The sequence below is a fragment of the Spinacia oleracea genome, chromosome 6 (assembly GCF_020520425.1).
Source record: "Spinacia oleracea cultivar Varoflay chromosome 6, BTI_SOV_V1, whole genome shotgun sequence".
NCBI lineage: Eukaryota > Viridiplantae > Streptophyta > Magnoliopsida > Caryophyllales > Amaranthaceae > Spinacia > Spinacia oleracea.
In genome coordinates this window covers 122,550,167-122,566,707 of record NC_079492.1, presented here as the reverse complement: position 1 = coordinate 122,566,707, position 16,541 = coordinate 122,550,167, and the positions used below count along the sequence as shown (strand labels likewise).

The window sequence follows — 16,541 nt, the reverse complement described above, 5'->3', positions numbered from 1 at the left end:
CAACTCCTGTCAGCGTGGTTGGGAAGTATTTGCACCAACAGGCTTCGGAGTAGGGACTTAGAAACATCTGTTGTTCATAGGATATGACGTGATCCCTCGGATCCGTAATCCCGCTGTATGTCAAGTGTGCTGGCAGCCTCACTTTGGGGATTGTTTCCATGACAATGTCATCCGAGAATGGGGACGATGCTGGAGTCATGATCCTCTTTCCTAGCCTCGCCCTGATACCTTCGCTCTTCGAGTTCCCTCTAAGGGATTTTTCGGGGGCGTGTAGGGGGCTAGGAGTTCGGTCACTTCTCCTTCTTCTTCTCGACTGGCCACTGCCTTCGGGTTGTCTACTGGACCCACAGGGGCTACCCAACCTATAATGAATCGAAGGTCGCAGCCTGCTATGGACCGAGCTTCGAATCCGAGTGTGATCACTTGCCCCGCTTTGGAGAGCTTGCGGTGTTGGAGACGGTGTTGCAAACCACTCTGGCTGTTGTGCAGCTCTCTGCTGCGTATTCCACGTGCTCTCTCTCCATCTTGTCATTAGGTGCGTTCCTGACATTGTGGAGAGATCTTGCTCGGGCCTCACATTGTCCTCGTCAGTCGAGGGCATGTTCAGCAATACCTGTCGCCTAGCTCTCCTCGCTTCTCGCCGTGCTGCTACCTGGGCTTGTTCTTTCTCGTTGAAGAGGAAGTTCTACATGATGGTCATGGCCGCAGCGAGCTCTTCTCGAGAAGGGAGTGGTCTGCTGGTTGTGGCGGTGGCCCTTGTTGGTTGCGATCGCGCCACTGAGTGCAGTTGCTCCCCTCCATCGGATTCTGAATCCGTTTGGACAAGGACATCTCCCACCTGGTTGTCATTGTTGGGAATTTCCATCTTTTACGTGGAAAGTGAAGTGTTTTTCGGAGCTTTCAAGTGTTCGTCCCCACAGACGGCGCCAAATTGTTCCGGTGTTGAAGTGGATGAAACAATGGGATTCAAATGAAGGCCCTTTTGTGTGTGTTGAAGATCTTGCTAGCTCGAATGTGTCGCGTCCAAGTCAACCTGCACAATAAACAAGTTACTAGCCTCGGGGGTGTTTCCGAGGAAAGTCCCTCCGATGCCTAAGTAAGAACAATGCTCGGATTCTAGAGAGAGAAGTTCTCTAGAAGAGTAGTCTTAAGTCGTGAAATGGACGTACCTTGGTAAGTGAGCCCTGGCGGCTTATTTATAGTGTTTGTACAATAAATCCCCTTAGGTTATTTATTGCAAGTGGGCCTTGGGCCTTGGTTGGCGGCTGAATAGCCTTTTGGACTTTAGTGGGTTTGATGTTGTTGTTGTGAGCCCTTCGGCTTTGGACTTAATGGCCCAATTGGTATTGAATTGGGAGCCCAAACATACTATATTGTTGATTGCCAGAAACAAAGGACTAAAAACACTACTATTTTAAGTCCTATATTTTTTTCCCTTGGGTCTACCAGTGAACAACAATACATATTCAAAAGCAAACAAATTTAAACATGTTAATTTGGGGTTTTAAATTTCTTTTTATTTTTAAAGTTGACATATATCGGAGATTAGTGCCTACGAGTTGAGGTGAATGTGGATTGTCGGGAATATAATTAATTTGGATGGTTTATTGAGATTAATAAAAATGGACATAATAATTTCCCTACTTTATTTATTATATAATTAGTGGCCTCATGTTATATGCGCATAAAAAAAATACAATCACAGTACTTACAATAAGAAATATTTCTTTAGAAAAACTTTATGAATGTTATAAAATATATATTAGGGTGGATGCCCATTATACCCTTACCCCTATATAATACTATGTATATGTATATATTATGTATGCCTAATGAAATAAGAGAATAACTGACAGTTTCTCTCTTCCTCTCTCTCCCTTTCTCTCTACTTTTATAATACGTTATCAGCACCATTGCTAACCGTTGATGGAAATCAAAGAAAATCGAGATTGAACAAACGGGAGTACAACAACAAGAATTAAATCCAATTACCGGGCGAAGAACATCATTATCGGTTAGTCAAATATTTTGAATGTTAATTTATATTCATCGATTTGTTTTACAAGCATTTTAATCTGATAGTGATTTTAATTATATCGGTTAGTCAACTGTTTCATATGATTTGCTATGTTACACTTTTTCTGTAATGAACTGATAAATTTGAGCAGAAAATTAATGAATAAAATATATTTAATTTGCTTGAAGGATGAAGAACACAAATTGGAATATAAAAGGTAGTGACTTGAGGCCACCAATCTCCAAGTTAGTGACTTGAGGTCACAACTCTCCAAAGCCTAAGCTTTACTAATTTCTCAACATCCCTCCCATAACCTAATATGCCCTTATTTATAACCATTCTACTACACCTACCTAATTTGTCTTTTACCTAATATTACTTACTACCTATTACGCCCTTCCCTTACACTTGGTTCATTGCAATACCGGCCTCCTAAACTTCCACCTTGTCCTCAAGGTGGGTAGTAATAAGCATTGAATTCCAGACCTTGATAGTAATTATTTTTATAGTTCTGGCGTCTATTGTTTGCTTTCCGCTGGGGCTCAAGGTCTAGGGGTAAGGTAAAATCAATATGAAAATTGTGGTAAATAGTCAGGAAGTGAGGGAGGTCTGGTTTTGAAGGTGGTTTGAACTGATTATAGGTTGAGAACCTGGGTCTTGAGTGAGGGCAGTAAAACGTGGATTTGGGGGAATTGGTGGGATCAGGATGGTTGGGTTTAGAATTAGCATGTGTGGGCTGTAATGCTCCTGTTCTGAATGGGTTGTAAGTGAGAGGATTGGGGAAGTAATAAGGCTTTTCTTGTAAATATGGGTGGAGTAAAATGGGTTTAGAAATTGTTGGGAAGAGATGGGCTTTGAATTGATAATTTGATAACATGGGCCAATACAATACATTCATTATTAAAGATTCTCCATAAGAAATCTGACGTTTATTCAACTCCAACTCACCCTTTTCTTTGAATTTCTCTGAAATCTTCCCTAACAATGAGTGGTGAGCAAGCATGGTCCCACCATCAACTCCCTTGTCTCCATTTAATTTGTTTAGGTTAACAGTAGACTCATTTAGCACTTTACCCTGACCATCAGTTCCTTCTAAAAACTCCTCCCAAGCAGCAAACTGCTTCCCTAATTCATCCCTGTTACATTTTCCGGCAAAATAGCCAGGCCCACCACCGGATCCACCGCCAATAGCGTCACCTTTCTCAAACACTCCTCTTGGTGGTACATTGAATACATTGACTGTATCATTTCTCAATCTTCTGCACTCAAATATATCAGCACCACCCTCAACTGCTCCACCGCCTTGGCCGGAGTAATCACCAAAGACCACGACTTTAGTGTCCTCCATCCTTTTCTCTGAATCTTCTTTCTCTTTCACCGTCGGTTCCAGGTGGAGGTTGACCACCAACAAGTGGCTCCCAGATGCTCCACAAGATCTATTGGTGAAATATCCTCCACCACCGTTGACAACACTTTTGGCCAACTCCACCGACCCTCTCCGACCACCAGTAAGACCACTGCCCCAAACCCTTCCTCGAGACTTTTCTGCCAAGAAACCCAACTGACCTCCATAAGTAAAACCTGGACCACCACCAGATCCGCAACCGCAACCACCAGCACCGCCTCGCTCGAATACTACAGTTGGTATACCAGATTTACCGCTTATGCTACCACTAACACCTAGACCACCACCGGTGAATCCACCAGCAAAATCACCATGACTTTTACCAGATCCGCCACTGGCACCGCCATCCTCAAAAACCCCACCCTTCGTGAATATGTCTGGTTCGCCACCTGATTCACCTCTGAAACCATCGCCACCTCTACCTGCAAAATCACCAGCCCTCCTAGCATATTTTACACAATTTGAACTCCATCCTCCAAACTGATTTGGTGAAAAACATTCACCCCCATTTTTCTCCACTTCCCTTTTCTCTTGTACATCAGTCACCTCCGGATCAACATAATGTTCATCCTCTCTCATTTCCTTAATCTCCTCCTTAATTTCAGTAAACTTCTCTTTAATTTCCTTCAATTCTTGCCGAAACGAAGAGAAAATCGGAGAAAGACCTTCCATAATGTTTTTCACGAATTCTTCCTTACATTTTTGGAATATCTCATCCCACTCCTCCTGGAATTTCTTATCAGATTTGGTTAACTCCATTTTTTTTTTTTTTTTTTTTTTGAAACTCAGAAAATCAGATCAATAACCCTCCCAGAACTGTACTGCTCTGATACCAAGTGTAATGAACTGATAAATTTGAGCAGAAAATTAATGACTAAAATATATTTAATTTGCTTGAAGGATGAAGAACACAAATTGGAATATAAAAGGTAGTGACTTGAGGCCACCAATCTCCAAGTTAGTGACTTGAGGTCACAACTCTCCAAAGCCTAAGCTTTACTAATTTCTCAACATCCCTCCCATAACCTAATATGCCCTTATTTATAACCATTCTACTACACCTACCTAATTTGTCTTTTACCTAATATTACTTACTACCTATTACGCCCTTCCCTTACACTTGGTTCATTGCATTTTCTTTGAATTTGAATTCACAAATGCATAGATTAGTTATATGACTTATATCCATTTTTTGTAAAATAAAAAATAGCATGTTACATCCTGATGTTGTCGGTTGATATACAAAGTGGTAGTTTGACTAGCGAAAGTGCGGAACTACATAGGTTGAATACTTGAATGATGTTTTTTTTTTTTTTTTTTTTGAAATAAAATTAATTCATTAATAAAAAGTCATACGACATCTACAAAAGAAATCTGAATCTATCAAATACATAACAAATCGAATCAAATAAAACTCGTTTTCTGCAAAACTACGATCATCGCGCATCGAACATCTTGTATACCCTCTAACACATCGTTGTTTGATACAACCTTCAACGAGGGGGTCTTTTGATCTGTTGTAATTTTGATATTGAATTAAATCTGATTCAATTGATTGTACATGTAGAACCGACATCTGCTGCGACACCGCACAAATCTTCATCGTTGAATCAATTTCTCCTGCGAAATTAAATAATATTCTCCCTCGTACACCAGAAATTTAGGATCCTCTAACCTAAGAAAATTCTCCCTAAAAGGAGAAGAAAAACTCTATCTTTCGAGGGAGAACAATTCCTCGCACAAGGAGGAAGTATTATTAAAACCCTAAAACTCAAACAAAATTAGAAAAAGAACAAACAAAATAAAAAGATTGGGGCTTTCCACCGATAAAATCGATGAAAGCCCCTTCAAAATTCACTAATGGAGGCTAGGGGTTTGAGAGAATTCACTAATGGAGGCTAGGGTTTGAGAGAGGGAGAGGAGGGCTCAGACCACTGTTTTAATCATACTTGAATGATGTTTGTTTCCTTTTATTCTTGTTATCAAATAATTATAAGTATTCTAGAGTTTATGGGATTTTAGGATTGTTATTGTTAATTATATATTTTAGGATTATTGAATTATTTTTATAACTTACGGTGTACTATATTATTTGGTATAGTTTATCTCATGTTCATGATTTGCTTTTAAAGTAGTTATTAGATCTTGCACATGATACCGATTGAATTCTCATGATTTGATTATAAGACTATTTTTTTTAATTAAGTTGTTTTAATAACCGTCTACTACTACAATTGGATAATAATATCCAACGAAAAAAAAAAAGATTTGACCATCGATTTCAATGACGTTTGTTTCATTGTTATCAAATTATCAGCATGTATTCCAGACTTTAGAGACTTTTAGGATTGTTATTTTATTTTATTTTTAATTTACGTATTATTTAGGCTTTTAGGATTGATTACTAAGTTGTTTGATAATTCTAAAATGCACGTGATTTGATTAATTACCGAGGTAACCGTCCACAATCTGCAAATTAGTTTGTAAACCATGTCTTTATTGTCGCAATCATCATATTCATTTAATTACTTCCATAATGCATGAGTATTATATACGGCAATATATGTATCTTATTTGTTTAGATTTATATGGAGTCCATAACATGTTATATATGGATGTATTTTTTTTGAGATAATGTATTTCTTGAATTGAATTACCTAAACCCGTATATAATATGCTTGATTGATTTATAATATTATTATCTTGTATAGTGAATCATGTCGAACCTAACAAAACTTGAGATTGTGGCCCTTGATATTACTGGAAAAAACTATTTGTCATGGGTGTTAGATGCTGAAATACACCTTGATGCAAAAGGGCTTGGTGAAACAATAAAAGAAGGAAATAAAACAACATGTCAAGATAAAGCTAAAGCTATGATATTTCTTCGCCATCACCTCCACGAGGGCCTTAAAACTGAGTATTTGACAATTAAAGACCCACAAATCCTTTGGAGCAATCTAAAGGAAAGGTATGACCACCAGAAAACTGTAATATTACCAAAAGCTCGTTATGATTGGTTGCATTTAAGATTACAGGATTTTAAATCCGTGAGTGAATATAATTCAGCCATGTTTAAAATTACTTCTCAATTGAAATTGTGTGGAGAGAAAATTACTGATGCAGATATGTTAGAAAAAACATACTCCACTTTTCATGCAAACAATGTTGTCCTGCAGACACAGTATCGAGAAAAAGGTTTTAAAAAATATTCTGAATTGATATCTTGTCTTCTTGTGGCTGAACAAAATAATGAGCTGTTAATGAAAAATCATGAAGCACGCCCTACTGGCTCAACTCCATTCCCTGAAGCGAATGTGACATCCCATAGCGGGAAAATATCAAAGAATAAAGACCATGCCAGCACCAGTGGTCGTGGTCGTGGCCAATGGCGAGGCTGTGGGCGTGGACGTGATTTTGGTGGCTATGGTAGAGGTCGTGGAGGTTATTACAAGAGCTCACATTCCCACCAGAAGTGGGACCGCAAAGATGGTAAAGGTGAGAAAGGAAAAAGTGACAATGTGACTAGTGTTTGTTATCGTTGTGGAGGAAAAGGCCATTGGTCACGCGTATGTCGCACTCTAAAACACCTTGTTGACCTTTATCAATCATCATTGAAGAAGAAAGGAAAGAATGTTGAGACCAATCTTGTATTTGAAGATGGCGAAGGTGATTTTGAGTCTGGTGATACAACTCACCTAGAAGTTGCAGATTTCTTTACTTCCCCTGAAGGGAATAATTAAGTTTTTAATATGTTGTGTTGGATTTGGTATAGAATTGTAGTATTTTAATTATAACATTATGTGTTTAAGTTATGAACTTTGTGATTGTATAATGACTTTATATTCTGTGTGTTTTCTAAGATATTGTATTATTTTGGGTGTTTTATTTTATAATGGTTATTTTGGACATGTTTAGTTTTGTGACACATATTTTTATTTCCTTGAAGAATATGAATACTTCTCAAGGTCAATGGGAAATAAATGATGAAGAATTGTGTCTTGCAGACAGTGCAACTACTCATACTATACTTAAGAATAAGAAATATTTCTCTCAATTGATGATGAGAAAAGCTAGTGTGAGTACTATATCGGGTAGTACTAATATTATATAAGGCTCCGGAAGAGCAAATATATTGTTGCATATGGGAACTAAATTTGTCATCATTGATGCATTATATTCTCCCAAGTCTCAAAGAAATTTATTGAGTTTTAAAGATATTCGAAGTAATGGTTATCATATTGAGACTATTAGTGAAGGAAATGATGAATTCCTTCAAATCACGAGCACAACTAATGGCACAAAGACTATCTTGGAGAAATTACCTACATTCTCCACTGGTTTGTACTACACGAGAATTAATACTATTGAAACACATGCTATAGTAAACTAGAAGTTTACTGATAGCTTCATAGTTTGGCATGACCGGTTAGGCCATCCCGGTTCAATCATGATGCGAAAAATCATTGAAAATTCTTGTGGGCATTCATTAAAGAGCCAGCAGATTCTCTCTAATCATTTTTCATGTGTTGCTTGCTCACAAGGAAAGTTGATAATTCGACCATCACCAGCTAAGATAAATTTTGAATCAATCAATTTTCTGGAACGTATACAAGGGGATATTTGTGGGCCAATACATCCCCCATGTGGACCATTTAGATACTTTATGGTTTTAATCGATGCATCGACTAGATGGTCACATGTATGTTTGTTATCATCTCGCAACCTGGCGTTTGCGAGATTACTTGCTCAATTGATTAAATTAAGAGCACATTTTCCAGATACTCCTATTAAGTCTATTCGTCTTGATAATGCTGGTGAATTTACTTCACAATCTTTCAATGATTATTGCATGTCCATTGGGATAAATGTTGAACATCCTGTAGCACATGTTCATACACAAAACGGTCTTGCTGAATCATTAATTAAACTCATTCAGTTGATTGCTAGACCATTGCTAATGAAGTCTAAACTCCCAATTACTGCTTGGGGACATGCTATATTACATGCAGCAGCATTAATTCGCATCAGGCCAACAAATCATCATAAATTCTCTCCTTCACAATTGGTTTTTGGTCAGGAACCAAATATATCCCATCTTAAAATTTTTGGATGTGCAGTTTATGTCCCTATAGCTCCACCACATCGCTCCAACATGGGTCCTCAAAGGAGGTTGGGAATATATGTTGGATTTGATTCCCCATCAATAATCAAATATCTTGAGCCAACTACAGGGGATTTATTTAAGGCTCGTTTTGCTGATTGTCATTTTAATGAGTCAGTTTTCCCAAGTTTAGGGGGAGAAAACAAACAGCTGGATAAAGAAATTAGTTGGAATGAATTATCATTATCTCATTTTGATCCTCGTACTAAGCAATGTGAACTAGAAGTTCAAAAGATAATTCATTTACAAAGTTTAGCAAATCAGTTGCCAGACGCTTTTACTGACCCAAAGAGAGTGACTAAGTCACATATACCAGCTGTGAATGCTCCAATTAAGATTGAGGTCCCAGAAGGACAAAATGAAGTTGCTAATGAGTCTAAGGCACGCCAGAAGCGTGGAAGACCAATAGGTTCCAAAGACAAGAATCCTCGAAAAAGGAAATGAGCAATGGTTAATGATGGTCCAATAGAGGATACGATCAATTTTAAAGGATCTCCAGAAGAGACTTTAGACATGATAGAAGATAAAATTCAGGTACCTGGTAATGAAGAAATTTCAATAAATTATATCATGTCTGGAATTACATGGAACCGAAATCAAATCGACGTCGATAATGTTTTTGCATGCAATGTAGCATTAAATGTTGTGGATGATGATGAAGATCATGAACCAAAGTCTATTGAAGAATGTAGACATAGAGATGATTGGCCAAAGTGGAAGGAAGCAATTGAATCATAATTGAAATCTCTTGCAAAAAGAGAAGTATTTGGACCTGTAGTCCGTACACCTGAAGATGTAAAGCCAGTGGGACATAAATGGGTCTTTGTGCGAAAGAAAAATGAAAATGGTGATATTGAAAGATATAAAGCAAGATTAGTTGCACAAGGATTCTCACAAAGACCTGGTATTGATTATGAGGAGACGTATTCTCCTGTGGTGGATGCAACAACTTTTAGATATATAATTAGTCTGGCAATGAGAGAGGGACTTGACTTACGCTTAATGGATGTAGTCACAGCTTATTTGTATGGCCCACTGGATAATGATATCTATATGAAACTCCCAGAAGGATTTAAGTTGCCAGAAGCAACAAAATCAAGTTCTCGAGAACATTTCTCTATCAAATTGAATAGATTTCTATATGGATTGAAACAATCTGGGCGTATGTGGTATAATCGCCTTAGTGAGTACTTATTGAAAGAAGGCTATAAGAATGATCCTATTAGCCCATGTATTTTTATAAAGAGATTTGGATCAGGATTTGTTATAATTGCAGTGTATGTTGATGATCTAAACATTGTTGGAACTCCTGAAGAGATTTCCATGACCGTGGAATGTTTAAAGAAAGAATTTGAAATGAAAGATCTTGGAAAGACAAAATTTTGTTTGGGGTTACAAATTGAGCACCTAAAGAATGGAATCCTTGTGCATCAAACAACATATACAGAAAAGGTGCTAAAAAGGTTCTCTATGAATCAAGCACATCCATTGAGTAGCCCTATGGTTGTAAGATCACTTGAAGTGGATAAGGACCCTTTCCGTCCTCGGGAAAATGATGAAGAAATTCTTGGTGCTGAAGTACCATACTTAAGTGCAATTGGAGCATTGATGTATCTTGCTAGTCATACAAGACCTGACATATCATTTTCTGTGAATTTGTTAGCAAGGTTTAGCTCATGCCCAACCCGTAGGCATTGGAATGGGATTAAACATGTACTTCGTTATCTACAAGGTACAAAAGATATGGGTTTGTTCTTTCCTAATTTATCAAAAGAAGGTTTAGTTGGTTTTGCAGATGCAGGATATTTATCTGACCCTCATAATGGCCGATCACAAACTGGATATCTGTTGACATGTGGAGGTACTTCCATTTCTTGGCATTCTATGAAACAAACTATTGTAGCTACTTCCTGTAACCATTCTGAGATATTAGCAATTCATGAGGCTAGCCGTGAATGTGTATGGCTACGGTCTGTGATTCAACATATAAGAGAAGATTGTGGTTTATCCTCCGAGAAAGAGGCAACAACAATTTTATATGAAGATAATGCAGCATGTATTGCACAGCTCAAGGAAGGATACATCAAAGGTGATAGAACAAAGCACATATCACCAAAATTCTTTTTCACTCATGAACTTCAGAAGAATGGCGATATAAATGTCTTGCAGATTCGCTCAAGTGAAAATTTGGCAGATTTGTTTACTAAGGCGCTTCCTACTGCTACATTTAAAAAGTTGATTCACCTCATTGGTTTGCGCCGTCTCAAAGATCTTTAGTGATGTTGTCATTAGGGGGAGTAAATGCGCGCTGCACTCTTTTTCCCTTAACCATGGTTTTTCCCACTGGGTTTTCCTGGTAAGGTTTTTAATGAGGCAGCATTTCATGCGCATTATAAGGCATTATATTATTTTGGATAATGGACATCCAAGGGGGAGTGTTATAAAATATATATTAGGGTGGATGCCCATTATACCCTTACCCCTATATAATACTATGTATATGTATATATTATGTATGCCTAATGAAATAAGAGAATAACTGACAGTTTCTCTCTTCCTCTCTCTCCCTTTCTCTCTACTTTTATAATAATGAACAATGTTTCTTATTTATTATTTGAGATTATTAAATGCAATAACACAATATGACTGACTACTGATTAAATGAACTGTAAATATTTATCCAAGTAGGATCAAGATCCTACAAATTAAACATTATGACCCTACTTATAATTCAATTAAGTAACATAGTATTAGACGGTAAATAGATTGAATTATATGGTAAATTGTAAGATCCAGATTCAGATTTTAGCAACTAAAACGTGGTACTTTGCGTACTATGAACGCAATCGAATCTCCATTATAAATCAACTTGTAGTGGAGAATTTATCATTTGAATGAATCTATCACCATCTCATTTTCTTGATTCACTTGCATAAACGTATACTATTCTTAATCATCCAAACGAATAACAAAAGATAAATGGCAAGCATGATGGATCAATGGACCACTCGAATAAGTTCTTGGTGATCCAAGTATGTGTATAAATAGACATCCTCCTCAACCAACAACATCACTGCGAACTTACTACTACTATCTACTTAGTAATTTCCGAGTTCATCAGTCTACCTCACTAAGCAACAAAATGGCTCAACAAGTCGCCCAGGTTCCAACTTATTTATTTTACGCGCTATTATTTCTCTTTTTTAATGCATATATACTACGTACAATTTAATTTCATTCATCCACTCTTAATAGTACGTCTAATTACATGCATAAAGTTATTAACGTTGCTTTTATCTCGACTCGTAGAAGCATATGGTTGAACAATACGGACCTTATGGTTCTCAATGTCCCGAAAACTACAGCTTTAAACTTCAAGAAGGTGAAAGTATCAAGGAAGTCATCGTAAGATATGGCTACATTGTCGATGCTATTGGCTTCGTCGTTGCTAAGCCTTGTGGAGGTACCTACACCAAGATGTTTGGTGGCAACGATTGTCGTGCCAAGGAGTCAAGGGTAATTTTAATGACTAATTAAGCACCTATCATTTTGTATTACTAGATTAGATCTTGTGCAAGCACGGATATTATAAAAGTTATAATTTGACCATTTTTTTATAAAATATTTGAGTAATAAAAAATTATTCTAAAATAAAGTAGAATGCATCACAAAATATTTTGACAGATTCTCAATAGATTAATACGGAGTAATGTTTAGTCAAATATATTGAATCTTTCATATAAAAAATTATTGAAACAAATAAATGAATAAAAAAAAGTTTTGGCGGAAAATGACACGGGTCATTCCTGGTGTCCGTTTTAGTATAATTTAATAGATATATAGATGTTATACTCCCTCCATTTTTATTTACTTGCATCACTTACCTAAAATGGGTGTTTTTATTTACTTGCATCACTTCTTCTTTTGGAAGGCTTTTGCATTATTTTATAATTTCTCTCCCATTCTTTGGTCCTTACTTATTAATTATTTACATTTTCTTCAAATATATTTTGCATCATTTACCTAAAATGGGTGTTTACTAAACCCACTTGTAGTTTTTTTTCAATATACGATTCTCACTTATATAATTTAATATCATTTAAACTGTGTGTCCTTGCAAGTGAATAAAAAGGGAGGGAGTACTTGCATTTTGGTCCTATAACATTTTTCCTTTTCTATGCATTTATATAGATTGTACTCAAGTGTGGTGAAAAGATTACCAAGATTTCTGGCGTCTACGGAAATTACAAGTACCAGGACAATCAGTGCACTATTGCCTCAATTAAGTTCCACACCAACTTATGCCCACCTGGATATGGACCATATGGACAAGTAGACGGAGTCGAATGCCCACGTACTTTCACATCACCATGCTCACTTGATGGCCCTATTGTTGGAGTGTTTGGAAGGCACAACAACTACCTTGAGTCTGTTGGAATTTTCGTCCAGAAGAAGGTATAAAATGTTATTACAAAAATTTGAAACATATTTAGTTTAACATAATTAATATGCACTATGTTAATTTGTTTTCTTGTAAAATTATTGATCAGGATTGCCCATGCGCTTAAACTCTCAGCAAACAATATGAAGTTGTAACGTGAATGTTCTTTGTTTTCAATAAGCCACTATATCTACTAATGAGTATAAAGTGGCCTCTCAAGAGTGATTAGTAATAATAATCATTATCTTGAGTGATTGTTGTATTGTTCTTCGTTTAACTAGACTATAATATATTTATATATCTAGCCTCGCTTGTTGTCTTTTCATCACAAAGTATTGCCTCTGTTATTTTGTTTCCTCCGCTTTGACGTTTACATTTTTGAATGCATAGTTTTAACCATTAATAAAAAAAAAATAGTAAAAATGCCAACGAGGTACATATTAATAAATCTTGACACATAACCTTTGTGGTCATTAAAACTAGAAAAATTTGTAAAAAGTAATTTAACATTTATCCGGTCCTCTAAAAACAGTATCACATATGAGTAATTCAAGAATAATCCAAGATTTAGAGGGTATCTTCCCTAGATGACCCATTTTACATACGACCTTAATAGGAGGTTAGCTTTTTAAAAAAAATGTTATACATGCCATGTGTCGCTTTCTAAGTGGTCTATATTATTTAATTATTAAAGAAAAACCATTTCCCTCTCCACCATGGTCCATCCCCCTTACTCCACCAACATTTTTTGAAAATTTAACTTCACCTTCACCATACCTTCGACAATGTCCAACCAATTTCTACCACCTTTACCAATGCCCAAACAATCGTTATCATTCATGTCATTATTCTACTTTAGCTTCTTCATCATGAGTCCGCTTGATTTTGTACATATCTAGAATTCAGAACAAGAAAAGGCCAACAACTACAGATACAACTGCTAAAGTCTAAAAACGATTACCAGAAGAGTTATCCCCCTCAAATCGAGCTCATCCGATGTTCAACGTGCCATCATATTCTAATAAAACACACCCAAAACAAGAAGTAATAATCTAGTAGTCCTTGTATTCAATTGAAAAATAAACATTTATTCATTAAAGCAAGTCTAAATCAAACTATTACAGTTCATCAGCAACCAAAAGTGTTTCGGTATGGATTAGGAACGTAGAAAGGTCCTACAGTTCGCCTTATGATCTTCCTCTTGATACTATTGTGCACAGGTAAGAACATTAAGTTACCCTTGAGGGTGATTCGAGTATCCCTTTGATGCTTAAGTCAGCGAATATAGAGATTATAAGATAAAAGTCAAGTAGAATGATTGGATTACGTACATTTCGCAATAAATGAGGTTCATAGATATAGAGACGGGTTGGGTGTAAGGATTATATAGGCTATATCCATAAGATTGTGACCCGTTGATTTTCCCTCTGTGGGTTAATCCTTCCCAACCTATATGACCAGCCACCAGCATGCTAGTATCACACCCGTACAAAAAGCATGATTTATCGTAAATAATGGTGCTAATTTTCAAATTTAAAAATCAAATGATGCTCTAAATATACTAAAACAACAAAATACAAACGGGTCAATTAAAAAAAATCAATCAGAAAGCTACTTAAATTAAGAAAAGAAACACTTCCAGGAAAAAAACAGTTCACATCTTAGTATGCACTTAAACCGTAGCCCTAAACTTCCTAATCCTAAACTTAAACCCTAACTTAATCACAAACCACTACTAATCCACACTTCTCCGTGTCCTCCGCCGCATTCTCGCGAACCTTCACAACACGTTTGTCGGACTACCTAGTGTTGCAAAGAAGGAAATGGATTCGGGGTGCTTTAATTGGTGATATTGCGGAAGAAGTTTTTGGGTTTAGTAATTTCAAGGACCTAGAAATTGCAAGGTGTGACTAGGAGGTTGGTGGTGGGATTTCAGAGGGGAAAGAAAGTGGCAGGAAGGGGGAAGAGAGAGAATGACAGTTTTGGGAGCCATGGAAGATGGGAGGAAAGAGAATGCAACCATTGAAGATGTAAGAGAGGAAGATCTAGAAAAAGAAAGCTATAAAAAAATATTGAAATTAAGTTAAATAATTGAAAATATATAAAATTAAAATTTAATTGATTTAGACGAAGTAGGGAGAGATACAGATCATATGAACTTATTAATATGGTTACCAACAAGTAAATGAGCATTTAGGTAAGATACCCCTAAGGGAGGTTGTTTTTTCGCATATCAGATATGTGTGGAAACACACATATAAGTTAAAAGACAATTAGTTAAAAGACAAAATAGAAAGTACAATTCTGTAAAAAAAAGTACAATTCTGTAAAAACGGCAACTTTTGTGTAAAACCGCCTTACCGGAAAGACCACTTTGGTTGCTTAACTAATTGGTTCCATTTCTTAACTAATTGGTTACATTTCTAATTAATTGATTCAATTGCTTAACTAATTAATTCTCTTGCTTAACTAATCGGTTTCAGTGCTTAACTAATTAGTTCAAGTGCTTAACTAATTGGTTCCATTGCTTAACTTATATGACACCAATGTGGTCTTTTGTATAAGACTGTCTTATAGAAAAGTGTGTATTGTAAAAAAATAGTACCATTACGTAAAAAAAGTACCATTTTTGTTTTAAAAAGTACAATTTAATTTCTTTTTTGTCATTTTTCTTATTTTGTCTTTTGCTATGATATGTATTTGCAAGCACATATCTTATATCCGAAAATACTTCCTCACCCCTAAGGTCCTATTTGGTTCATTATTAGTAAAGGAAAGAAAGAGAAAAGAAAGGAAGGGAAAAGAAAGGAAAAGAAGGGAAGGGAAAGTGATTTTATTTTCTTGTGTTTGGTTTAAGGGAAAGTAATGAAGGGAAGAGAAAGAAAATATAAATGACAGATTTTAATTTTTTCTTTCCTTCCAAATTCCTCCAATTTTGTGATGAAAGGAAAGTGAAACTTTTATAAATGAGCTTTCCTTTCAATTCTCTTCCTTTCCTTTCACTTCCCATATAATTATCCTAACACTTATAAAGCTTCATACTCGCATTACTATTCACACAATAGTGATATTACATATATGCCCCCAATTTTAGTGTATTTTCGTTTTTTGTCTTATTCTAGCTTAATAATAGTGTGCATCCATTTTTACCCTTACTCCTCTCCTTGACATGTGTTCATCAACTATGGACTTTTATCTTCACCTTTTTTTTTTTGCAGAAGGTCAGGGGTTCGAGCTCTAAGTCATGCATTTTTGCTTTTCTATAATTTTTTACAAGTATTCTTTGTGCAATTATTGAGGAAAAATAAACTTTTCTTTTTAGGGAACTTATAAAAATTACGGAATATATATCTATTTTAAAACCGTTTTTATTTTCTTTATTATTTTTACTTATATTATTTACGATTTACAAAAACAAATTAAATTGTTCGGCCTCCGTCAAGATGGGTTCCTGGCTTCGTCCCTGCCCGTCGCAAAACCCTTTTGCGACGGAGATAACAAACAAACAAAGACG

The 16,541-nt window shown here is 36.1% G+C and overlaps 2 protein-coding genes across 2 annotated transcripts; both read left to right on the top strand.

Moving 5' to 3' along the window:
• Positions 1–6,139: 6,139 nt before the first annotated feature.
• On the top strand, positions 6,140–7,165 carry LOC110788860 (uncharacterized). Its single transcript, XM_021993495.1, has one exon. It carries the CDS (start codon positions 6,140–6,142, stop codon positions 7,163–7,165), a length of 1,026 nt encoding a protein of 341 aa, XP_021849187.1.
• Positions 7,166–11,591: 4,426 nt separating this feature from the next.
• LOC110788843 (mannose/glucose-specific lectin-like) lies at positions 11,592–13,331 on the top strand. The gene is made up of 4 exons (XM_021993478.2): positions 11,592–11,749; positions 11,896–12,102; positions 12,778–13,041; positions 13,137–13,331. The coding sequence occupies exons 1-4, from the start codon at positions 11,621–11,623 to the stop codon at positions 13,152–13,154; spliced, it is 618 nt and encodes a 205-aa protein (XP_021849170.2). The 5' UTR covers positions 11,592–11,620; the 3' UTR covers positions 13,155–13,331.
• Positions 13,332–16,541: the final 3,210 nt, after the last annotated feature.